This window comes from Salmo salar, chromosome 13 (genome assembly GCF_965601325.2).
Source record: "Salmo salar chromosome 13, fSalSal1, whole genome shotgun sequence".
In the NCBI taxonomy this organism is placed as follows: domain Eukaryota; kingdom Metazoa; phylum Chordata; class Actinopteri; order Salmoniformes; family Salmonidae; genus Salmo; species Salmo salar.
The window spans coordinates 55,130,770-55,157,500 of NC_138303.1; the positions used below are offsets into that span (position 1 = coordinate 55,130,770).

Genomic DNA, 26,731 nt, shown 5'->3' on the forward strand with positions numbered 1-26,731 from the left:
CAGGCAGGCACATAGGCAGGCAGGCAGGCAGGCAGGCAGGCAGGCAGGCAGGCAGGCAGGCACCCTCAGGCAGGCAGGCAGGCACACTCAGGCAGGCAGGCAGGCACACTCAGGCAGGCAGGCAGGCACACTCAGGCAGGCAGGCACACTCAGGCAGGCAGGCACACTCAGGCAGGCAGGCACACTCAGGCAGGCAGGCACACTCAGGCAGGCAGGCACACTCAGGCAGGCAGGCACACTCAGGCAGGCAGGTACACTCAGGCAGGCAGGTACACTCAGGCAGGCAGGTACACTCAGGCAGGCAGGCAGGCACACTCAGGCAGGCAGGCAGGCACACTCAGGCAGGCAGGCAGGCACACTCAGGCAGGCACACACACTCAGGCAGGCAGGCAGGCACACACACACACTCAGGCAGGCACACACACACACTCAGGCAGGCAGGCAGGCAAACACACACTCAGGCAGGCACACACACACACTCAGGCAGGCACACACACACACTCAGGCAGGCAGGCAGGCATGCAGGCACGCACACACACTCAGGCAGGCACGCACACACACTCAGGCAGGCAGGCAGGCACACACACACACTCAGGCAGGCACACACACACACTCAGGCAGGCAGGCAGGCAAACACACACTCAGGCAGGCACACACACACACTCAGGCAGGCACACACACACACTCAGGCAGGCAGGCAGGCAAACACACACTCAGGCAGGCACACACACACACTCAGGCAGGCAGGCAGGCATGCAGGCACGCACACACACACATTCAGGCAGGCAGGCAGGCAGGCAGGCACACTCAGGCAGGCACACTCAGGCAGGCAGGCACACTCAGGCAGGCAGGCAGGCAGGCACACACAGGCAGGCAGGCAGGCACACACACTCAGGCAGGCAGGCAGGCAGGCACGCACACTCAGGCAGGCAGGCAGGCAGGCACGCACACTCAGGCAGGCAGGCAGGCACACTCAGGCAGGCAGGCAGGCAGGCACACTCAGGCAGGCAGGCAGGCAGGCACACTCAGGCAGGCAGGCAGGCAGGCAGGCACACTCAGGCAGGCAGGCAGGCAGGCAGGCACACTCAGGCAGGCAGGCAGGCAGGCAGGCACACTCAGGCAGGCAGGCAGGCAGGCAGGCACACTCAGGCAGGCAGGCAGACACACTCAGGCAGGCAGGCAGGCAGGCAGGCAGGCAGGCAGACACACTCAGGCAGGCAGGCAGGCAGGCAGGCAGACACACTCAGGCAGGCAGGCAGGCAGGCAGGCAGGCACACTCAGGCAGGCAGGCAGGCAGGCAGGCACACTCAGGCAGGCAGGCAGACACACTCAGGCAGGCAGGCAGGCAGGCAGGCAGGCAGGCAGGCAGACACACTCAGGCAGGCAGGCAGGCAGGCAGGCAGACACACTCAGGCAGGCACACAGACTCAGGCAGGCAGGCAGGCACACACACTCAGGCAGGCAGGCAGGCAGGCAGGCAGGCAGGCAGGCACACTCAGGCAGGCAGGCAGGCAGGCAGGCAGGCAGGCAGGCACACACACTCAGGCAGGCAGGCAGGCACACACACTCAGGCAGGCAGGCAGGCACACACACGCAGGCAGGCAGGCAGGCACACACACGCAGGCAGGCAGGCAGGCACACACACTCAGACAGGCACACACACTCAGACAGGCAGGCAGGCACACACACTCAGGCAGGCAGGCAGGCACACACACTCAGGCAGGCAGGCAGGCACACACACTCAGGCAGGCAGGCAGGCACACACACTCAGGCAGGCAGGCAGGCACACACACTCAGGCAGGCAGGCAGGCACACACACTCAGGCAGGCAGGCAGGCAGGCAGGCACACACACTCAGGCAGGCAGGCAGGCACACACACTCAGGCAGGCAGGCAGGCACACACACTCAGGCAGGCAGGCAGGCAGGCAGGCACACACACTCAGGCAGGCAGTCAGGCACACACTCTCAGGCAGGCAGGCAGGCACACTCAGGCAGGCAGGCACACACACACTCAGGCAGTTAGGCACACACACACTCAGGCAGTTAGGCAGGCACACACACTCAGGCAGGCAGGCACACACACTCAGGCAGTTAGGCAGGCACACACACTCAGGCAGTTAGGCAGGCACACACACTCAGGCAGGCAGGCACACACACTCAGGCAGGCAGGCAGGCACACACACACACTCAGGCAGGCAGGCAGGCAGGCACACACACTCAGGCAGGCAGGCACACACAGGCAGGCAGGCACACACAGGCAGGCAGGCAGGCAGGCACACACAGGCAGGCAGGCAGGCAGGCACACACAGGCAGGCAGGCAGGCAGGCACACACAGGCAGGCAGGCAGGCAGGCACACACACTCAGGCAGGCAGGCAGGCAGGCAGGCACACACACTCAGGCAGGCAGGCAGGCACACACACTCAGGCAGGCAGGCAGGCAGGCAGGCACACACACTCAGGCCGGCAGGCAGGCAGGCAGGCAGGCACACACACTCAGGCAGGCAGGCAGGCACACACACTCAGGCAGGCAGGCAGGCAGGCAGGCAGGCACACACACACTCAGGCAGGCAGGCAGGCACACACACACTCAGGCAGGCAGGCAGGCACACACACTCAGGCAGGCAGGCAGGCACACACACTCAGGCAGGCAGGCAGGCACACACACTCAGGCAGGCAGGCAGGCACACACACTCAGGCAGGCAGGCAGGCAGGCACACACACACACACACACTCAGGCAGGCAGGCAGGCAGGCACACACACACACACACTCAGGCAGGCAGGCAGGCACACACACTCAGGCAGGCAGGCAGGCAGGCAGGCACACACACTAAGGCAGGCAGGCAGGCAGGCAGGCACACACACTCAGGCAGGCAGGCACACACACACTCAGGCAGGCACACACACACTCAGGCAGGCAGGCACACACACACTCAGGCAGGCACACACACACTCAGGCAGGCAGGCAGGCAGGCAGGCACACACACACACTCAGGCAGGCATGCACACACACACTCAGGCAGGCAGGCAGGCACACACACAGGCAGGCAGGCACACACACTCAGGCACACACACACTCAGGCACACACACTCAGGCAGGCAGGCACACACACACACTCAGGCAGGCAGGCACACACACACACTCAGGCAGGCAGGCACACACACACACTCAGGCAGGCAGGCAGGCGCACACACACAGGCAGGCAGGCACACACACTCAGGCACACACACTCAGGCAGGCAGGCACACACACACACTCAGGCAGGCAGGCACACACACACACTCAGGCAGGCAGGCAGGCACACACACACACACACACACACACACACACACACTCAGGCAGGCAGGCACACACACTCAGGCAGGCAGGCAGGCACACACACACACTCAGGCAGGCAGGCAGGCACACACACACTCAGGCAGGCAGGCAGGCACACACACACACTCAGGCAGGCAGGCAGGCACACACACACACACTCAGGCAGGCAGGCACACACACACACTCAGGCAGGCAGGCACACACTCAGGCAGGCAGGCACACACTCAGGCAGGCAGGCAGGCAGGCACACACACACACTCAGGCAGGCAGGCAGGCAGGCACGCACACACACTCAGGCAGGCAGGCAGGCAGGCACACACTCAGGCAGGCAGGCAGGCAGGCACACACACACACACTCAGGCAGGCAGGCACACACACTCAGGCAGGCAGGCAGGCAGGCAGGCACACACACACTCAGGCAGGCAGGCAGGCAGGCACACACACTCAGGCAGGCAGGCAGGCAGGCACACACACACAGGCAGGCAGGCAGGCACACACACACAGGCAGGCAGGCAGGCACACACAGGCAGGCAGGCAAGCACAGGCAGGCCGGCAAGCACAGGCAGGCAGGCAGGCAAGCACAGGCAGGCAGGCAAGCACAGGCAGGCAGGCAAGCACAGGCAGGCAGGCAAGCACAGGCAGGCAGGCAAGCACAGGCAGGCAGGCAAGCACAGGCAGGCAGGCAAGCACACACACACACGCACACTGACAGGCGCACACACACAGGCAGGCAGGCACACAGGCAGACATAACTCACAAGCCAAGGAAAATGTAGAGTATGATACTTTTTTTTTTTTTTAAGTCAAACATATTGCAAATTAAAGCTCTACAAATCCACATATGATCCTTGCTCCTGGACTGGCATCCTGGAAACCCTGAAATGCCCTTAAGGTTCCATCATCACTCCAAAACAAAATGGAAAAACACCACTGACCCAATGTTAGGACTGAGGAGAGAGTTCCTTTAATTTATTTTTGTTAACCTTGATTTATACAGGTTAGTCTCAGAGACAAAATCTATAATACAAGAGAGACCTGGGCTCAAAATGGCAGCAGTAAGTCAGGGACCATTTCCCCTGGTGTTTCCTATCAGGTAAATTCTATCACTCAAAACTATGATGGAAAAACAACACTGCACCACGGTGAAGACTGAGGAGGGAGAGCAGGTCTGTGTTTCCCTTAATCTCTCAGCTGCATTAAGCTAATATACCCTGGGCCCTGAAGGTAAATATTTACCAGAGAGAGCAGAGCAGCTGAGTCCCAAATGGCACCCTTTTCCCTTTATAGAGCACTACTTTTGACCAGAGACCATAGGTTTGGGTGTCAACCCAGGTCTCTTTCCAGCAGCCAGGTTCCTAGGTAGGCAAGGAGTGACCAGGGATAGCTGTTAGCTCAGCTCAGGGAGATTACCCAGTTCTGTTATACTTCCACAGGACAGTATGGAACTCCCGCTCTCCCTCTTTCTCTCTCTCTCTCTGATGCTGCTGATGGTTGGAACAATGTATACACATTACTGACTGGGGCAAGTGGTCAGTTTCTACTAGCCACGTCATCACAGAGAGGGTAAGGGAGGAGGGAGAGAGAGCAAGATATACAGAGAGAAAGAGCGAAAGAGGGGCAAGAGAGCAGCATCCTTTCAGCAGGAAACACACCAGTTGTGCAACTCTCTAGAGCTTCTTATACACGCAGATGCACTGCATGCAGAAACACACACAGGAAAGGCAGCAGAGCAGCACGGAAGAGATAGCTCAAACCTCCTGAGAATATCATACAAATACAGTAAAACAGCAGGGACAAACAAATATAAATGCAATCACACACAGAAAAATGTGGCCTCACTTAGAAATGTCCTTGTTTTTGAAAGAAAAGCACATTTTGTTCCATTTTAAAATAACATAAAAATGATCAGAAATACAGTGTAGACATTGTTAATGTTGTAAATGACTATTGTAGCTTGAAACGGCCATTTTGAGTCTGTAATCGAACCCACAAATGCTGATGGTCCAGATACTCAACTAGTCTAAAGAAGGCCAGTTTTATTGCTTCTTTAATCAGAACAGTTTTCAGCTGTGCTAACATAATTGCAAAAGGGTTTTCCAATGATCAATTAGCCTTTTAAAATGATAAACTTGGATTAGCTAACACAACGTGCCATTGAAACACAGAAGTGATGTTGCTGATAATGGGCCTCTGTACGCCTATGTAGGTATTCCATAAAAATCTGGCGTTTCCAGCTACAATAGTCATTTATAACATTAACAATGTCTACACTATTTCTGATCAATTTGTAGTCATTTTAAAAATGGACAAAAAAAATAAGTGCTTTTCTTTCAAAAACAAGGACATTTCTACGTGACCCCAAACCTTTGAATGGTAGTGTATGTGTGAAGGGAACAGGCTACATCTCAGTCATCAAATTTGATATACACATACATAGACACACAATGCCCTTTGCACCCTCAGGTCTACACATAAAACACCAACGCCCACTGGTGACCTGGGTTGAGCTCTTAGTTTTCACATCAATAAGCAAATACAAATACATGGACTCCATGACAGACAGACAACACACACACAGAGAGAGAGCGAGGGTAGAGAGAGCGAGAGAGCCCAGGAAGCAACACGTCAAGTCCAGATAAAACTAGACTGCAGTTAAAACAAACACCAGACTTTTTTTATAGACCATGTTCTGGATGGCCTGTATGTAAAAGCACTGCCTGGCACACTTGCTGTACAGTACTGTAACTGAACAGTTTGGCAAACACCCTTTAAGGTAGCCTAGGCAGCCGCTAGTGGATGCTAGATCTCCACTATCGTTTAGTCTTAATGTGCTCAGCTGGGAATACACTTGTGTCCTCCGGTGACCTCTTCCAACATAAATCATCATCCATTCAGGCTGCAAAGGCATTGGTTCCTCCTTAACTAGCTTTAATGGCGTGCCTCCAAAAAAAAAACGGAATATATGCTATGCATACAGTCTTAAAATACCACAATTTTGGAATTTTATGACAACTTCAGGATGTTGCACACTGCGTTTAGCCAATCAGGTTGCAACAGTGTTGTTTACCCCTGGCTGAACGCGGGGCACAACATCAGGAAGTAGCATCTAGCATGGTGGTGGGAAATTGTGTTTTATTATGACAGTATGCATCTTGCATCCTGTGTTTTCTGCAGTGGCTAGTTAACCCTATCAGTCCCAAGACCCTAGCAAAAATCTGCTTTCCATGTATCTGACTTTCCTTTATCTGCATGTCCAGCCCTTATATTTAGCCTCACAATGAAGTATTTTACCATTTCCTTTTCAGGACAACCAAGGCTACAAATAGAACACAAAACAATGACAAATAGTTGCATTCATGAATTATTGACAAATGGCAATATATATATATATATATTTTTTTTTTTATTATTTTTTTTTTTCAATGGTCCACCAAAGCAAAAACCTGATAAAAATGATTTTATATGAATGCTATAAGTTGTTTGCTCAGTGGGAAATGAATATCCAACTAGTCAGTGACAACTGTGTGGAGTGTGTGTGTCAGCAACTGTTTGAGCTTATTACAGTATTAGACACTATGTCTTGGGATATCCTATGATCTTCTAACGACTCTTGTAGCTAGCAAAACATGTGCATGCTCGTTAGTCTCAGCTTTTCATGGATAGCTTTTACATTTTTTGTAGTTCAAAACATTCGGACTCTGAGTTTTTTGTAAAAAGACACATCCCCGGGCCCCTTCGGGATCCCGCCCTTGTCTCACAAACACGCACTAGCTCAGCCCCCGTTAATCATGTTTTATGTATGAACCAATCACTGGGGGAAACGAGTGTATTACCAGCTGAGCATATTAAGCCTAGAAGATCGTGGAGCTCTAGCACCCACTAGCAGCTGCCTAGGCTACCTTAAAAGGAACAGGCTTCATCGCAGTCATCAAATTTGATTAAAATATTGACTTAAAGGCAACTTTCATATTCCAATTGGCGAATAATATACTGGCCAGCATGTACAATTTAGAGGTACAACAAATTTGAAATGCAGTTTGATCTTTCTCATAGGTGAGAGGTCAGGTGTGAGGCAAAGAGGAGTTAACTGTGGTTAGGCGGGTGTGTGTGTGTGTACGCTGGGTGGGGTGTGAGCCAGATCCTGCTCCAGAGGCTAAATGGAAGCCAAGACAAACAGTGGCCCTGGCATTTCCTCTGTGGTAGAGCAGAGCAGGCACACACCCACCCAACAAAGGTGTGGAGAGGAACGGGATAGGCTGTGGGATTCCACAAGAGTGACAATATGGGTGCGTGTCTGAATCCTGTGCTGGCACTGTGTGTGTAGCCTATTTTTCTGTACATGAAGGTCTCTAATGGTTATTTAGCAGCTGCAGGTTTGACATTTGAAAACATATCTGTGCTCGGAGCCTCCTGCCTGCTGGCTGTCTGTGCCAGCCTCTCTCAGGGTCAGTGAGAGGGCCATGTAGTACTGTGGCCTACAGTACAGGGTGCCGTTTGGTCCTGCCAGCCTGCATGCCTGCCCTGTCTAGGCTAGCTACACCAGCTCTCAAATGGCTGGTTGACGGTAAACATTACAACACCGCAGGGATTTTCCATCACTACTAACCCCACCTGTCCCTCATCCAAAACCTGTGTGCACACGCGCGCCTGCGTGTCCAAACCCAACACTAACAGTATTTCACTGGAAAGAACACAGATGTGCTTTTGCGATTAGGTTGTTCATGAGTTTGGCTAATCTTAACACAGAATATAATCTGACTGAAGGCTTCTCAGTATGAAGGAAGTGTCAATCATTTATAAAGATAGAGGTAGATTACAATGCTTTGGTTTTTCTCTGAACTCGATGAAACTAAATATACTGGGCTGGTACAACGACAAAACATCCTCTACAACTGCAAGTAGCCTAGTGGTTAGATAAGTGGGCCTGCAACCAAAAGGTTGTCGGGTAGTATCCCAAGATCAATGGGGGGAAAAGTGTGGGTATCCTATGTGTCATCTCCTGCCTTTGTGCACTTAAAAACGTTTTTTTTCTTTACAAGAAGCTTTATCACAGCGCATGTGAACAGCTGTCAATCGCACTACTATTACAGTCGCACATCAAACCATTCACTCTAAATATCACTTGAAAGTTTTTCCCAGACTCACCCTGCAGACAGACATCTGGTTAGTGGTGAGGGTGCCAGTCTTGTCCGAGCAGATGACAGAGGTGCAGCCCAGGGTCTCCACAGAGGGCAGGCTGCGGACGATGGCATTCTTTTTGGCCATGCGTCGGGTCCCCAGCGCCAGGCAGGTGGTGATAACAGCGGGTAGACCTGAGAGAGGCAGGATTGGATAGAGTGGAATGGACCGATACAGTACAATAACATGGACAGTAGTGGTGCACGGGTCAGCTGTTTGTTCACCAGCAGTCGCCCGCAATTGCTAATAACCCATCCGCAACGTGACAGTGAAAATCTGAGACCCGCATCAGACTCTAACCTGCAAATATAGAAAATGCACTGTAGGCTAGTCAGAGATGGCATAACGATTTTTTGACAGGAGGTTCAGGATTTTTTGGTGCCTAATTTAGATATGTTTCTGCTTATAATTTGACATTATGGTAGGCTATTAGTTATTGAACTTAATAATTAGATACGGGAAGCTTCTCTGTCATTAGATGTTGCCCTAGAAGACTAAATAAACCCTTGCTCACCAGAATAATAACATAAATGATAGAATGAATGCTTCAACCTAGTTGACATCCTCTCTGCTTCTGTTAAGGGACCTGGGAGAAAATTCTATAATGCAAAATGTCCAAAATTACATCAATTTGACCGGTAGTAAGGAAATAGAAAGCTGTGTGAAAACAACCCAACATGTTTCTGATAATATTTCAGTTCAGCCTGGATAAATATTTTATGTGGTTGAAAAGATAGGGACCGTCTGTAGAGGTCCTAACTGTGCATTGTTCCTCCACTCCTGTTCCCGAATCAAAATGTACATTTGGTGTATCATTTTACTGCAAGAAATGCTTAATACTGCAGGAGTTATTATTAAGGCAATGTGAGAGGTTATAGACCAGTGTCCAGATTTCAGTTTCCATTTAACCCATCTGAACACCGGGCTACAGTTCAATTGACGTGCCATAGGCCTATTTGAAGTTCCCGTCTTGTCACTGTCGAATTTGTATAGCACCTCACAATCCCACATAACATAGAGACACTGCAATCAGCCTCTTTTAGCACTTCAAATCTTTCCCAAAAGTAACTTTTTTGTCCCTCTTTTTTTTTTTTCACTACCCATTTCGCAGTTTTTCTTTTATTGAATTAAACTTAAACATTGTCTTTTTTGCCTCAGTCGATCTACACTACATTACCAACAGTATGGCGACACCCGCTCGAACATCTTATTCCAAAATCATGGGCATAAATATGGAGTTGGTCCCCCCTTTGCTGATATAACAGCCTCCACTCTACTGGGAAGGCGTTCTACTAGATGTGGAAACATTGTTGCGGGGACTTGTTCCATTCAGCCACAACAGCATTAGTGAGGCCTGGCTCGCAGTCCGCGTTCCAATTCATCCTAAAGGTGTTCGATGGGGTTGAGGTCAGGGCTCTGTGCAGGCCAGTCAAGTTCTTCCACACCAATCTTGACAAACCATTTCTGTATGGACCTCGCTTTGTGCACGGGGGCATTGTAATGCTGAAACAGGAAAGGGCTTTGCCCAAACTGTTGCCAAAGTTGGAAGCACAGAATTATCTAGAATGTCATTTTCGCTGCAGCGTTAACATTTCCCTTCACTGGAACTAAGGGGCCTAGCCCGGACCATGAAAAACAGCCCCAGACCACTGTTGATTTTAGGATTGTGTGCGGTTGCTCGGCCATAGTAACCCATTTCATGAAGCTCCCGATGAACAGTTATTGTGCTGACATTGCTTCCAGAGGGAGTTTGGAACATGGTAGTGAGTTTTCCAACCGAGGACAGATGATTTTTTACACGCTTCAGCAGTCCCGTTCTGTGAGCTTGTGTGGCCTACCACTTCACGGCTGAGCCGTAGTTGCTCCTAGATGTTTCCACTTCACAATAAAAGCACTTACAGTTGACCGGGGCAGCTCTAGCAGGGCAGACATTTGACAAACTGTCATGTTGGAAATGTGGCATCCTATGACGGTGTCACATTGGCCTTACTGAAGAGCTCAGTGACTTTCATTCTACAGACAATGTTTGTCACTGGAGATTGCATGGTTGTGTGCTCAATTTTATACACCTGTCAGCAACGGCTGTGGCTGAAATAGCCGAATCCACTCATTTGAAGGGGTGTCCACATACTTTTGCATATACAGTGCTTTTGGAAAGAATTCAGGCCTTTTTCTTTTTCCACATTGTTAGGTTACAGCCTTATTCTAAAATGTATTGTTTTTTTCCCCCCTCATCAACACACACACACACACACACACACACACACACACACTATCCCATAATGACAAAGCAAAAACAGATTTTTTGAAACTTTTGAATATGTATTAAAATAATTTAATACACTTACATAAGTATTCAGACCCTTTACTCCGTACTTTGTTGAAGCACCTTTGGCAGCGATTACAGCCTCTGGACTTCTTGGGTATGACGCTACAAGCTTGTATTTGAGGAGTTCCTCCCATTCTTGTCTGCAGATGCTATCAAGCTCTGTCGGGTTGTATGTGGAGAGTTGCTGCACAGCTATTTTCAGGTCTCTCCAGAGATGTTCGAGCGGGTTCAAGTCCGGGCTCTGCCTGGGCCACTCAAGGACATTCAGTGATTTGTCCCAAAGTCACTCCTGCTTAGGGTCGTTGTCCTGTTGGAAGGTGAACCCTCGCCCCAGTCTGAGGTCCTGAGCAGGTTTTCATCAAGGATCTCTGTACTTTGCGCCGGTCACCTTTGCCTCGATCCCGACTAGTCTCCCAGTCCCTGCAGCTGAAAAACATCCCCACAGGATGATGCTGCCACCAGCATGCTTCACCGTAGGGATGGTGCCAGGTTTCCTCCAGACGTGACGCTTGGCATTCAGGCCAAATTTGTGTTTCATCAGACCAGAAAAAAAAAATATATATATGTTTCTCATGGTCTGAGAATCTTTGGGTGCCATTTGGCAAACTCCAAGCGGGCTGTCATGTGCGTTTTACTGAGGAGTGGCTTCCATCTGGCCACTCTACCATAAAGGCCTGATTGGTGGAGTGCTGCAGAGGTGGTTGTCCATAGGAATTCTCGAGCTCTGTCAGAATGACCATCGGGTTCTTGGTCACCTCACTGACCAAGGCCCTTCTTCACTGATTGCTCGGTTTGGCCGGGTGGCCAGCTCTAGAAAGAGTCTTGGTGGTTCCAAACTTCTTCCATTTAAGAATGATGGAGGTCACTGTGTTCTTGGGGACCTTCAATGCTGCAGATATGTTTTGGTACCGTTCCCCAGATCTGTGCCTCGACACAATCATGTCTCTGAGCTCTACAGAGAATTCCTTCGACCTCATGGCTTGGTTTTTGCTCCGACATGCACGGTCAACGGTGGGACCTTATATAGACAGGACCCCCATGAATCGGGTGTGTGCTTTTCTAAATCATGTCCAATCAATTGAATGTACCACAGGTGGACTCCAATAAAGTTAAACGGAAACAGGATGCACCTGAGCTCAATTTCAAGTCTCATAGCAAAGGGTCTTACAGTACCAGTCAAAAGTTTGGACACACCTACTCATTCAAGGGTTTTTCTTTATTTTTACTATATTGTAGAATAATAGTGAAGACATCAAAACTATTAAATAACATAGGGAATCACGTAGTAACCAACAACAAAAAGTGTTAAATAAATAGATATTTTATATTTGAGATTCTTCAAAGTAGCCACCCATTGACTTGATGACAGCTTTGCACACTCTTGCCATTCTCTCAACTAGCTTCACCTGGAATTATTTTCCAACAGTCTTGAAGGAGTTCCCACATATGCTGAGCACTTGTTTGCTGCTTTTCCTTCACTCTGCAGTCCAACTCATCCCAAACCATCTCAATTGGGTTGAGGTCGGGTGATTGTGGAGGCCAGGTCATCTGATGCAGCACTCCACCTCTCTCCTTGGACAAATAGCCCTTACACAGCCTGGAGTTGTGTTGGGTCATTGTCCTGTTGAAAATCAAAATTATAGTCCCACTAAGCCCAAACCAGATGGGATGGCATATCACTGCAGAATGCTGTGGTAGCCATGCTGGTTAAGTGTGTCTTGAATTCTAAATCACTGTGTCACCATCACACCTCCATGCTACACGGTGGGAACCACACATGCGGAGATCATCCATTCACCTACTCTGCGTCTCACAAAGACACGCCGGTTGAAACCAAAAACCTCACATTTGGACTCAGACCAAAAGGACAGATGTCCACCGGTCTAATGTCCATTGCTCGTGTTTCTCGGCCCAACCACTCCTTTAGTAGTGGTTTCTTTCCAGCAATTCAATCGAAGGCCTGATTCACGCAGTCTCCTCTGAACAGTTGATGTTGAGATGTGTCTGTTACTTGAACTCTGAAGCATTTATTTGGGCTGCAATTTCTGAGCCTGGTAACTAATGTAACTCTGGGTCCTCCTTTCCTGTGGCGGTCCTCATGAGAGACAGTTTCATCATAGCGCTCGATGGTTTTTGCGACTGCACTTGAAGAAACTTTCAAAGTTCTTGAAATTTTCCTCATTGACTGACCTTCATGTCTTAAAGTAATGGACTGTCTTTTCTCTTTGCGTATTTGAGCTGAGCTCTTCAGTAAGGCCTGAGTAAAAAAAAAAAAAGTTTAATTTTTTATTATGGGGTATTGTATGTAGATTGCTGAGGAATTGTTTTTATTTAATCCATTTTCAAATACGGCTGTAATGTACCAAAATGTGGAAAAAGGGGTTTGAATACTTTGATGGCACTGTATTGTGTAGCTTAACATTTTCTGCACGTTACCAAAAAAGCGTTTGGTGATTGGGGTGTACGCAAATGGAGCATGTAAAGTTGGGCCCTAAAGCTTAGGCTTACGCACTAATGACATAACCTAAAAATAACAAAAGAATCATCTTAATGTAGACTATAAATATAAATTGTACAAGAATTATACATTTACAGATTTTTTGTAAGTATTGTTCTCTTTATTCAACTCACGCATCACTAATGGACAGCATAGGATAATTCAGAAAAAAAGAGAAAAAGAGAGGGGGGGGTTCGAGAGAGAGGCAGAGGGAAGGAAATAAGCTGTTCTCACATACCCTCAGGGATGGCGGCCACAGCCAGGGCCACAGCGATCTTAAAGTAGTAGATGGCCCCCCGCATCCAGGAACCCCCATGAACCGGGTCCCCAAAATGCCCGATGTTAATGACCCAGACGGCCACGCAGATCAGGGAGATGACCTTCAAGTTCAAAATAATGTCTGTTTTTTGGTGAAAATTGACATTTGTCTTGGGACTTCAAGTCACATGGCTCATACACATCACAGCAAACAGACAGAAAACGTATAGATATGATAGCGCAATAAATTAATACAACAATCATGGTAAAACCCACCTTGGAGAGCTGCTCTCCAAACTCATCCAGTTTCTGCTGCAGAGGAGTCTTCTCCTGCTCCGTGGCAGCCATCTGGTTCCGGATTTTACCGATCTCCGTGGACACGCCGGTGGAGACCACGATGCCGATGGCTCGCCCCGCAGCAATGTTAGTGCCCTGAGCAGGAAGAGGAGGTTAGCACAGAGTTAATATGGTGATCGAGTACACACTGATATCAAACCATGCATACTGCATCCATATGGGACCACTACTTGCAACTAACTCCTTCAGGTACGCAGATTATCTGCTGAACACATCTAAAGAAATGATGCATAGAGAACCGAGCTGCAACCCCACACACACACCTGATTCAAAAGGGAGATGGAAGTCAGAATTCCTGATATGGCTGATGAATGCAGCAGAGAGAGATAGTGTGCCTGTGTGTGTGTGTCTGTGTGTCTGTGTGTGTGTGAGAAAGAGTAGAGTTGGCTCCAAACAGGAAGTATAGTACTTACGGAAAACAGCATATTCTTCTTGTCTTGATTGACAGCTCTGGGGTCAGGGACGGGGTCGGTGTGTTTGATAACAGACACAGACTCGCCTGCAGAGACAGATTAATACACGCTGTTACACAAGATCCTACAAGCCATTAACAGTAAGATGTTACACAGGTTTTAGAACATTGTATTTAATCGTAAGAGGAACACCTAGGCCAGAGGTTTAATATTCTGTATTTTTTTGACAATGTTCTCGACTGCTTTAAAAGTCTATTCTACTCGGCCCATCACATTTGTAGCATGCTTTGGAATCTCACAAGATGCAGCAAGTCAGTCAGCCGTCCTGCCAGCCAGCCAGCCAGCCAGCCAGCCAGCCAGCCAGCCAGCCAGCCAGCCAGCCAGTGTCACGCCCTGACCTAAGAGAGCTGTTTTTTTCTCTGTTTAGTTAGGTCAGGGTGTGATAGGGGGTGGGCATTCTATATTTGTGTTTCTATGTTTTGGCCGGGTATGGTTTCCAATCAGAGGCAGCTGTCTATCGTTGTCTCTGATTGGAAGCCATACTTAAGCAGCGTTTTCCCACTTGGTTTTTTCGTGGGTAGTTGTTTTCTGTTTCGTGTATGTAACCTGACAGAACTGTTGGCTGTCGTTTTGTTTATCAAAGTGTTTCGTTTTCATTAAATCTAATTATGAGCACTCAACACGCTGCGCCTTGGTCCCCTCTATACGACGCCCGTTACATTCAGTTTGTTTGGTTTATATGGATCCCCATTAGCTTTTGCCGAAGCAGCAGCTATTCTTCCTGGGGTCCACACAAAAACATAAAAAACAGGACAAGTAACAAAATGCTGACAGCCAGCCAGCCAGTATGTACCCTACCTGTGAGAATAGACTGGTCCACTCTAAGGGTGGTAGACTTGATGGAGGTGATCCTGATGTCAGCAGGGACCTTGTCACCAACTAGACAACACAACAATACAGACTGGGTTTAGAAGAGAAGACAGATTGTTTATAACTAAGTCATTGAATGAAAGCATTAGGTTAACATTCTACAGAGGGAGAAAGCAGACGCAAGGGGGAGGAAGAGAGACAAAGTTGAGTGAAGAGGGGTAGGAAGAAAGAGAAAGAAAGCAAAAGGTGTGTTTGATTTTAAATGACTATATCTCTGCTCTCTGTAGTGACCTGGGAAAGTGAGTCTGGCGGGCCAGGAGATGTAATGACAAAGGAAACGAGAAGACAGCGGCCTAGCTGTCCCCAGGTGACCACTCAATTTCAACCTATCGAATCGCAGCATTCACACAAAGCCACAAGCAAAAAAAATGAGAGCCCTGGCTTAGCCTCACAAGTCAACAATCAACCAACAGCAGGCATCAACACAGATCGAGTCACAACAAATTGATTCCACACTCACGCTCGGCATCAGAGAAATCTTTTAGTTCCCATATCACAGCGCGATAAAGCCAGATACATTACATGCATTAATCCAAGCTGCTTGTCTTTAATCTGTTTTCTCCTCTTTGGCTGTTGTATATTAAAGTCATATTTCAGGACAGGGTGTTTAGTTGTCATGGGCCTGTGGCACCTAACGTCTTTTGAGCCATGCACATTGCTTCCACTGCACACTTTTGTTATAGCTTCACAAACAGCGTTGGGGCTTTTTGTGGGTTACACCGGGACAGTTATGCTGGAACTGCTTTAACTAAGCTCCAGAAATGGAGTAAAATAATAATACTAAGATATTGGGGCCATACTTTTTTTTTTTTATGTAGTCCCGTGTGGCTCAGTTGGTAGAGCATGGTGTTTGGAACGCCAGGGTTGTGGGTTCGATTCCCACGGGGGACCAGTATGGAGAAAATAAAAAAGTATGAAATATATGCATTCACTACTGTAAGTCGCTCTGGATAAGAGCGTCTGCTAAATGACTAAAATGTAAATGAAAATACTTGCGAACAAAAGCAACCATTTAATTGTATAAGTTTCTCAGGCTCAGCGCATCAGCCAATTAAAATCGTCAATTTACTTGCACGTGACAGAACGTTAAAATTGTAGCTGGGCCCATCAGATAAAATGGCACACGTTAGCCCTATGCTAACCTCACCAGGTGGCAGTGATTATATCGTTCAACAAGTTCTGCATCAGCCAATTAAAATAGTCAACGTAGTTCCAACACTTGTTCATGGAAGCGTCCTTGACATTGTGCTGTTTGACGGAACTTTCTGATCATCAAAGCAGCCATCATGTATATTTGACTGACCCCCCCCCCTTTGACAAAGTTATCTAACTCTGATTAGCCTTTTCTGTAAGCTACTATAGGAATGCCAAATCAACATGGCAATAGCTTACATTCATTCACATTAGATCGTTTCCTCCTTGTGCTATAATAACCTATTAATGCATATGGGACTTTGTATGATACACCTCGATTAATGAACCCTATTAACCTCCTTGGTCGTATTCAATAAAGGCTCGGCTTCCAAGCCGGTGAGGTGGAGCCTACCCACAGAGTGACTATCATTAGTAGGGTATATGCTTTTGTACAGTAGGCTACACTTACATGTAGACAGCCACGTTGACAGGCTATGCATTATTCAAATCAAATGTATTTATATAGCCCTTCTTACATCAGCTTATCTCAAAGTGCTGTACAGAAACCCAGCCTAAAACCCCAAACAGCATGCAATGCAGGTGTAGAATCATCCACTTCGTCACATGCGTTTTGAATTGAAGCAAAGGACCGGCAGTGAGAAGTTTTCCTCAACAAAAGAAAAAAAGCTTGACTCAAGAGGGGCTCGAACCCATGATTAAAGTGCACTATATATTTCAAGTCAACCACTTTAGCTGTGTGTTCCACCTAGAAGTGATGGTGATAATGTTACATGACTATTTGATGAATACACAAGCCTATTCGTTGTTGTAAGGACTTCATTTGTCTTTATCTTTTAAGCACATGGATGTGTGTGAAACAGATGACAGACAACATTATCACATTTTTGTTTAGTAGTAGCCCAGTCAAGGACACATCAATGCAATATTGGCACACAGCATTCTGTTACAGACCAACGAAACAAAAGTTAACATTGAAGGTTTAAAATATCCCACTAGTGGCCAGGGTTGACCTATTTTAAGAAAAATGCCATTGGTTGGTGGATAAAGTCAAAAGATCTTTGATAGGTTGATGAAGAATTTGTTCCAGGATATAATCACGTAGTGAAGTTAGCATGGGGCTAATTAATGTTTTGTCACGTAAATCAACGATTTCAATTGGCTGATACACATCGAGTCTGAGAAACTGTTTACATTGAAATTATTGCTTATGTTCGTAAATATGACCCAATCTTCTTCTATAATACAAATATATCTTCAAAGTAAGAGGTTTACAACAAGTCAGAAGGAGCCCGAAATCTTCATAATTAGAGCTATGTTGCAACTGATGTTGAGCACACAATCAATATGCCATTCTGTAATGGTTTGAAGTTTCTTGGTTTGCAGAGGTAAAAACATATCAACACAGCATTTTGTACAAGATGTTCTCCAGAAAGGGCCAATCCTGTCCTCAGACAGCCTAGTTTTACTGAACAACAATTAATTAGGCCAGTAACAGAATGCACCAGTACGCTTTTCAAGGTGTTTCCTTTGGAAAAGGCTCCATCTTGTCTTTTTCCTTGTCTGGTAGTGCAGGATGATCATTATTTGGCAAGGCAACCTGACTGTGATTAGTGATGTTCCATGACCTACAGGGTGTGGGAGCGTTATTTGGCCTCCCATCTACCTCCATCGGGAAGTGAAGCACTGACCAAACCCAAGGTATTGATTAAGGACATTTCAGCACTTCATAATCAAATACATGAGTGCATAATGAGTAGGACTATGGCAAACCTCTAGTTTGATGATTTCAGAAAACATCCTGTGTTTTTATATTAATCAGATTCCCCTATAATCATGCCATTTCCATGTGTTTTGTGCTTGGAGTTATCATCTTCATACATTATGACAAGTTCCCAATCTCTTATATTGTATCAACACTCCATTTCACTCTTCCTCAACAACCAGAAAGATAAAGAAAAAGATAGATTGAGAGAGGTGTGTGTGTGGGAGCTGGGGGCAGTAGCTCCACAGGAGGCAGGCAAGGCAGAGGGCAGCAGCAAGAGGCTTTTGAAACTCCCACTCCCAGCATCCTCCTCACTTACTGTATGTAGTCCTATCGCCTCCAACTCACCCCTCGCTCTTCTCCATTCGCCTCCCACAGACGTTCTCTCCCTCCCTCTCTCAAGATTTGGCCAGACGCAATCTAAATGCTAATACCAGGAGCATTAGAACATATTCTATTTCAGACGAAGAATACGTACCATACCATAATGCAGCCTACGCCATTACTGTATGAGAGCAAACTAAACTGTTAGGCCCAATACAAGGCATCAACATCAAATGGGTCTGGATGGAACCTTGCGATTCATCTAGTAAAGTGAGCTAAAAGGGATAGTTCACCTAAATTACAAAACAATATATTGGTTTCCTTACCCTGTAAGCAGTCTATGGAGAAGGTATGACAGCAATCCATGCTTTGGTTTTGTTTACCTGGCGTACCAATATGTAATTTTGTTATTTGGGTGAAGTCAGAATACGCAGTTGAAACAATAATAAAGCAGAGACCCCCGCCTCTGTTTTGCTAAAAAGCCGAGGGATGGGCCTGGAGAAATGTAACCACTCTCAAATGCATAGAAAGAGCTATGGATGCAATGACTGACCATCCATGAAATCAAAATTAGTTTTAACCATGTTGAGGCTATACAGTGTTTGCTTACATTTACATTGTTTTTCTCCGATGTTTGTAAACAAAGTTATATGTTGGGTTCTCATGGAGTGTGACAGTTGAACTAGGCTCATGAGGCATTTATAAGTTATATTCTTCAAGAATCAATGGGTATATCATTCATTTATAAGTCCAAAAAATGGATGTAGCAACTAATGGTTCTAGCTTTAACTTTACTTTCACTCCTGTAACTAAGTATCGATCAGACCAAACCCTGGTTGATGTGATGGTTTTATTTGATTGAAGTATCTTGAAAGTTATTACGAGCCTGCCTGTCGAGTACACAAACTGTTTCCATCTTTAAAACACTAAAATAAAAAAAACTGGGAAAGTTCCACAATCATAATCGTGGCACTTCAGATAATGTGAAACCAGCCAGGCAAGCAGGGTAGAGGGTGGAAACTTGTGTAAATATATCTCCTCAAATGCACTGTGGTTGAGAATGTCCTTTTTCTGATCCCTCCAGATCGCTTGTTCTAACCGTCGCCTTGAGTTCCCATGGAACCACCACTGTAACTGACAGTTGCTAATCCAACATCCAGGAAAGGAAAGACAGATGAACAACATGCACATCAAGACAAGAAATGTAACTGCAAGTAATTTTTTTCACAAATTCTGAACATGTTTTTAGCCAGGATCATAGTCTCCCAAGATACTAACACTTTTGGAGAGAGAAAATACAGAACCCTGAGTGTTTACTAGTGTCTAATAGCACTTAGCAACCAGAGAAAAGGGATGGGTAGATATCCCTCTGATCTTCATCCGCTCAAGCAATACATGCAGAACACTATACCAAGCTGAAAGCCTCTATCCTGTATCTGGTATGGTAGGAAAATAGCTTTAACTTATGTCCTCTCACAGCCCACTAACAGACTAACATATTTCATGTGAGTGTGAGTGCATGAACAGTATGAGAGCCCTGCCCTCCACTCAGCAGCCAGTCAGCAGGGACTGGGTGGGCAAGACTAACTGAACGTCATCATTCATCTACTGTATATAGAGCTTCTGATACTCTGACTAGCCATCCAGAGGAGACCCTGGTGCCAGGGACAGACGGGGGTCACACCCCATTTCAACAGAAAATAGTTCCCTCTCCACTCCAGCGTAAAAGATGCCAGATTGCCATGGAGATAAACAAGAACGGAGTAGCTAGATCTCAGAGCCTGGAAATATCCCAATTATGTTCCTTGTGTGTGTTAACTCTGCTCTGCCGGTGATGGAACAACAAACTGTGGACCTTCATATCCATGCATAACTGACCAAATTATGAAGACAAGCAACGTGAGTTGTGGAAGAGATGAAAAAATGATTGGTCGTCTATCAATAATGGCAAACCACCTGGTACTGACAACTTGGATGTACAATTACAAAGGATGGTTACGGACCATATGTGACTTGCTCCATCATTACCAGTCACATTGACCCCAACATACATTCTGGGCTATATATATTTAAGAGGTTCTAAGCTTCAAAACAATGTACAACTTGTGTATCAGTTCTCCAAATTGAGCTCAGAAGAGCTAGTTATAACAGAGGTATCCCTGATCAGCTGTTCAGAGAAAATCACCCCTGAAATGTCTGTTTTCAGGGCAGGGATGTTAGCATTCTGCACATCGCAACGCAGTGCTACTGTAACATACATAATTTCTGTTATTTGGCATAACTTGAAGCTTGCTAGCTAGCTGATTAATATGTCTAAAAACAAGTTTGTGGGTGTCCTAGCAAGCTAAACAGCTAGTTAGCTAGCTTGTCAGTTGACTTTTATCTAGCCAAGGACTCATTCTGAAAGTTGGATTTTTGTATCACCTGAGGCTTTAAAAGAGTGCTTACGCTTTGATTTCGACATTCAAACTAATTTGGTTGGTTAGAAAACATGTTGTTCTAGTGTAGTGGTCGCCAACCGGTCGATCTTCAAGGCATGTGTAGTCGATCACCAAACATTTCTGTAGAAAAGCCAACGATAAAGGCTGAAAGGCTTTTTTTTTGCGCTCTTGGTGATACTTGATTCAGAAGCCCTGCACACCAGGTAAGCAAAGTGTTCACATTTTGAACCATTTAATTTGTCTGAACAGACTAAACGCCACCTACCCGGTGGACCAGGAGACCTGTGGCTAAAATTGAGCGTGCCTGCTGCGCTGGCCAATCGGATGGCTCAAATCATTGCGCCTACAGAGATTCCATGACCCCGCCCACAGCCAAGTTTGATCCTAGCCTAAGTAAGATTACATAACTTTTAAAATCATGACAAGAGAGAGACTGTCAAAGAACACAGCAAAGAGCAGCTGTTTGTTTATTCAGCACTGTCAACAGTTTTTATTCAACACTATTACAAAACATAAAAATGCACTTCTCCCTACTTCTGCTTGCGCTGCAAGGAATGAGTAGCCAATTGTGTGCCACCCTATGGGACTCCCAATCACGGCCGGTTGTGATACAGCCTGGAATAGAACCAGGCTCTGTAGTGATGCCTCTAGCACTGAGATGCAGTGCCTTAGACCGCTGCGCCACTCGGGAGTCCAGTATCGATAGCCCTGTGTTTTTATTATTATTAGCAGCACGTTGTGTCTATTTTAATATCAAGGAATATTTCACTTTCTCTGGTCATAGGAACAACATGTGCATGAGGCAGATGCGGTGCGACTTGAGTTTCGCCATCAGGTGGAAGACTCACCTCTCTCTGGTCAGTCTCACCAGGGGAAAGGAAGGAAAGAGAAGGGACCGTGAGAAGCGGACCCTCTGCTGCTCTCTCCCTCCAACCCGAGACTAATGCAGTGCTCAAAACAACTGGGAACTCAAATCTCTGATTACAGTGCATTCAAGACAACTGGAAACCCAGAAAAGAAACGAGATCCTAATTGTTTTGAACAGTCATCCAACAGGGAATTCCAAGTCGGAAACTCGCAACTTTCTAGACCTCCAACTTTCTGACCCGAAGATCACTCGACATAAAGATTTGACCTTGTTTTGCGTTCCCAGTTGTCTTGAAAGCACCATGACCAGATGTAAGTAGCATTAGTCCAGTAAAATAAAAAAGCTATGTATTTGCAAATTATTTCAATTTGTGCTTAGCTGTGCTACACAGACTGATCAATTTTGTAATCAAAGCTTGAGTTTTGAAATATAATATGGTCTGAGAAGAACAATATTGGCAGGACAGGCATATAGCCAATATGGTGCGATAACATATTAGGCCTACTGCACAAACCTCCATTTTTACAGAACTGATTTTATTAGGTTAATGTTACATTTTTTAAATATGCTTGCTTTTTGACTGCAAAAAAAATGACTTCAGAAAATGTTGGTGACCACTGTTCTAATTCCAATAACAGACCATACCAATATTTGACTATAAAAAAGCTGATCAGCTAGCGCGATTTATTTTTATAGCTCATGTCACACAACGCCCCTCCTATTTGCCATCTCTTCAATCTAAGCCTATATGAACTTGTGCGCCCTCAGGCCTGGAGGGAAGCAAAAGTCATTCCGTTACACAAGAATAGCAAAACACCCTTTACTGGTTCAAACAGCCCACCAATAAGGCTGCTACCAACTCTTAATAAACATTTGGGGGAAAAAATTGTGTTTGCCCAGATACAATGCTATTTTACAGTAAACAAATAAACTGACTTTCAGTACGCTTATAAGGAAGGGCACTCAACATGTACGAGACTAACCCAAATGACTGATGATTGGCTTAAATAAATTGATAAGATTGCGGGAGCTGTTTTATTAGACTTCAGTGCAGCATGGCTTTACATCCTCTGCCATATCATGGATCGAGAGTTACCCAGAACAATGAGGGTCTTCTTTAAGAGAAGCCTCTATAACGTAAACCAGGTAGTTTGGCATACCTCAAGGTAGCCGTCTTGGCCCCTTACTTTTAAAATGTTTTACTACTGGCCTACCACTAGTATTGAGTAAATCCTGTGGATATGTTGATGATTCAACATTATACACATCAGCTTCCATAGCAAGTGAAATCACTGCAGCACTTAGAGCTGCAGTTCGTTCTAAAATACGTGGAAAGTAATAAGCTATTCCTAAATATATAAAAAACTAAAAGCATTGTATTTGGGACAAATCATTTGCTAAAACCTCATCTAAATATTTTAATAAAAAATGTAAATAATGTCGCAATTGAGCAAGTTGAGGAGACTAAACTGCTTAGTGTAACCCTTGATTGTAAACTGACATTGTCAAAACATATTGATGCAACGGGGGCTAAGATGGGGAGAGGTCTGTGAAATCGGAGCAGCGCGTTATCACATACAATCAACCAAAAAGTTCTACAGGACAGTTATCACACCTGGACTACTGCTCAGTTATATGGTCAAGTGCCACAAAGAAGAACATAGACAAATTACAGTTGACCAACAGAGCAGCACAGCTGGCATTTCTAAATGTACACAGAGGGCCAATAACATGCATGTCAATCTCTCCTGGCTCAACGTAGAGGAGATAATGACTGCATCACTACTTGTCTTTGTGAGAGGCATTGATGTGTTGAATGCACTAAACTGGCAATTCAAAACAGCTAAACACAAGCTCGGACACCCATAATTACCCTACAAGACATGCCACCAGAGGTCTCTTCACAGTCTCCAAGTCCAGAACAGACTATGTGAAACATGCAGTACTACATAGAGCCATGACTACATGGAACTCTTCCACATCAAGTAACTCAAGCGAGCAGTAAAATCACACACGCACTCCACACACACACACACACACACAGTAATGTGGATTTTATATTGTACATTTGTAATAACAAAGTAATAATGCAATATCTTGTATGATGTATCGTTTTATTTATGACGTAGGTTGTTGTGATGTAATTGTTTTTTAAACCTGTTAGTATCCCAGGAAGAGTAATGGGGATCCTAATAAATACTAAATCTGGCCTGTCACAGCCTGGTTGACAGTCGACACGCATACACAAGCTCAAACACACACACACCTGAACAAAGAGTGTTTCCTATGGCACTGGGGCATGTAATTTACACCAACTCTCCTCCTTTCTCTCTCCTCCTCTACCAGAAACATACACACGATGGCGAAAAGGAAAAAGAAACGGCCTCGCATCTGAAATCCTCAGTCGGTCAATGGTTGAAGTCATTTCATTCTCAAATCCATGCTACCTGACAATAACACGGTAGCTTCATTCAAGCTAGCACATTACCCATTCAGAGCACGCAATCCCTTTCCCCTGTTGTGAGGTGCGCAGTGCAGTGATTATGAATGAAAACTGTGATTCCAGTCTCAATCCCTCCATCCTACCCCTTTTTATCCCACCTCCGAAGACGTCGCTCTGCTGCTGCTTCTGAGAGAGATCATTAGAGAGGCAAAGTCAAGGGTTACACAAACACGAATCACTTTGATTATGAGACCATTTCAGCACTGTGTGTGTGTGTGTGTGTGAGAGATACACAGATGTTCTGGAACCAGACAGCTTAGTTCTGGAACCAGACAACAAGACTACTTTTAGACAGAGGGCATAGTGTGAGTGAGTGCGTGTATAGCTGACAAACAGCCAGCAGCAGTGACCAGGTGGTAAAACTGAGAACATGGAAAAGCCAAAGGAAATTCTGTGGAAATTTAAATAGGGCCCTAAATACAGGGACGACCGCAGCCACTTTGCAGTTTAGCGTGCGTGCACATCACAGCTGTGGTCCTGGCTGGCACCTGTGTGGGCCCAGAGGAAAGGCTGTTATGTAACTTAGTTTTGAGCAATGTTTCCAGCACTGGAAATGGGGCCTTACACACGAGAGAGTGTGTGTGTGTGTTGGGTAAGGGCAAGCATGCATGGTGAGGGGGAACACAGAGAAAGACTGCCACTGAAAAGACCTTTCCCCAAACTTGTGACACCAGGGACAGCCTCTACTCACCGGCAATCTCTACAACATCCCCAGGCACTATTTCCCGGGCCTTGACCCTCTGGACTGCCTTGCGGTTCATGCGGTACACCTTTGCTATCTCTGGCTCGTACTCCTTGAGAGCCTCGATGGCGTTCTCTGCATTCCTCTCCTGGACCACAAAGATAGAGCATGAGACGGACAAAGCGAGTGGCAGGTTCAATACCAACACAGAGGCCAAAAGGTTGATGCTTTACTGAAGCCCCATTTTGTACCATGTTGCAGCGTTTGTATATTTCCGTCAACTTGGAATGAAATCCCAAATGAACACCTACTAGAAAGGTGATGTCTACAAACTAAATATCCATAGACTGACCTTACCCAGTGTGCTCTCGCTCGCACGCTCCCTCTCAAATTGTTCCTTAAAAAACATCTTAACACACATCTTCTTCTACCTACCCATCCCTCCTTTTTGTCCCCATCCCTCAAGGGCCAAAGTGCTCTATTCAGGGACCTATTCTGATTAGGCTTCTTTTCAAAGTTCTTCAGTTAACACTGAACTGTCTGTCTGCAGAGCTACAGACTGAAATGAACAAAGACAATTGTACATTTTAGTCCATTAGCAGACACTCTTATCCAGAGCGACTTACAGTTATAGTGCATTCATCTTAAGATAGCTAGGTGGGACAACCACATACTGTACAGTGCATTCAGAAAGTATTCAGACCCATTCACTTGTTCCACATTTTGTTACGTTACAGCCTTGTTCTAAAATTGATTACATTTTATTTATTTCTCGTGAAATCTACACACAATACCCCATAATGAAAAAGCAAAACCAGGTAAAAAAAAAAAGAAAAAAAGAAATATCACATTTGCATAAGTATTCAGACCCTTTACTCAGTGCTTTGTAGAAGCACCTTTGGCAGCGATTACAGCATTGAGTCTTCTTGGATAGGACGCTACAAGCTTGGCAAACTGGTACTTGGGGAGTTCCTCCCATTCTTCTTTGCAGATCTTCTCAAGCGCTGTCAGGTTGGACGTGGAGCGTCGCTGCACAGCTATTTTCAGGTCTCTCCAGAGATGTTCGATCGGGTTCAAGTCCGGGCTCTGGCTGGGAACCTCAAGGATATTCAGAGACTTGTCCCAAAGCCACTCCTGCAATGTCTTGGCTGTGTGCTTAGGGTTGTTGTCCTGTTGGAAGGTGAACCTTCGTCCCGGTCTGAGGTCCTGAGCGCTTGGAGCAGGTTTTCATCAAGTATCTCTCTGTACTTTGCTCCGTTCATCTTTCCCTCGATCCTGCTGCCACCACGCTTCACCATAGGGATGGTTCCTGGCGTCTTCCAGACGTGAGGCTTGGCATTCAAACCAAAGAGTTCAATCTTGGTTTCATCAGACCAGCGAATCTTGTTTCTCATGGTCTTTTAGGTGCCTTTAGGCAAACTCCAAGCGGGCGGTCATGTGCCTTTTACTGAAGAGTGACCATCGGGTTCTTGGTCACCTACCTGACCAAGGCCCTCCTCCCCCGATTGCTCAGTTTGGCTGGGCGTCCAGCTCAGCCAAACTTCTTCCATTTAAGAATGATGGATGCCATTGTGTTCTTGGGGACCTTACGTGCTGCAGATGTTCCTTGGCACCCTTCCCAGGATCTGTGACTCGACACAATCCTGTCTTGGAGCTCGACGGAGTCAAGTGTAAGTGTTGGTTGAGGAATTATTTGTATTGTTCAATTGAGATGAGGG

General features: G+C 46.4%; 1 protein-coding gene and 1 non-coding gene across 3 annotated transcripts in view; one reads left to right on the forward strand and one right to left on the reverse strand.

The window, feature by feature from the left end:
• The window catches only part of LOC106567410 (sarcoplasmic/endoplasmic reticulum calcium ATPase 1), a 90,454-nt gene that overhangs the window by 34,856 nt on the left and 28,867 nt on the right, over positions 1-26,731 (reverse strand). For both annotated transcript variants that reach the window (XM_014136608.3, XM_014136610.3), the window contains exons 5-10: positions 25,023-25,161; positions 15,207-15,287; positions 14,349-14,434; positions 13,855-14,010; positions 13,559-13,700; positions 8,462-8,628 (exon numbers count right to left, since the gene is read on the reverse strand). In XM_014136608.3, the coding sequence (XP_013992083.1) occupies positions 8,462-8,628; positions 13,559-13,700; positions 13,855-14,010; positions 14,349-14,434; positions 15,207-15,287; positions 25,023-25,161 (771 nt within the window). The remainder of the gene's footprint in view (positions 1-8,461; positions 8,629-13,558; positions 13,701-13,854; positions 14,011-14,348; positions 14,435-15,206; positions 15,288-25,022; positions 25,162-26,731) is intronic.
• On the forward strand, positions 16,096-16,169 carry trnap-ugg (transfer RNA proline (anticodon UGG)). The gene has a single exon. It is a non-coding gene; the product is annotated as a tRNA-Pro (tRNA).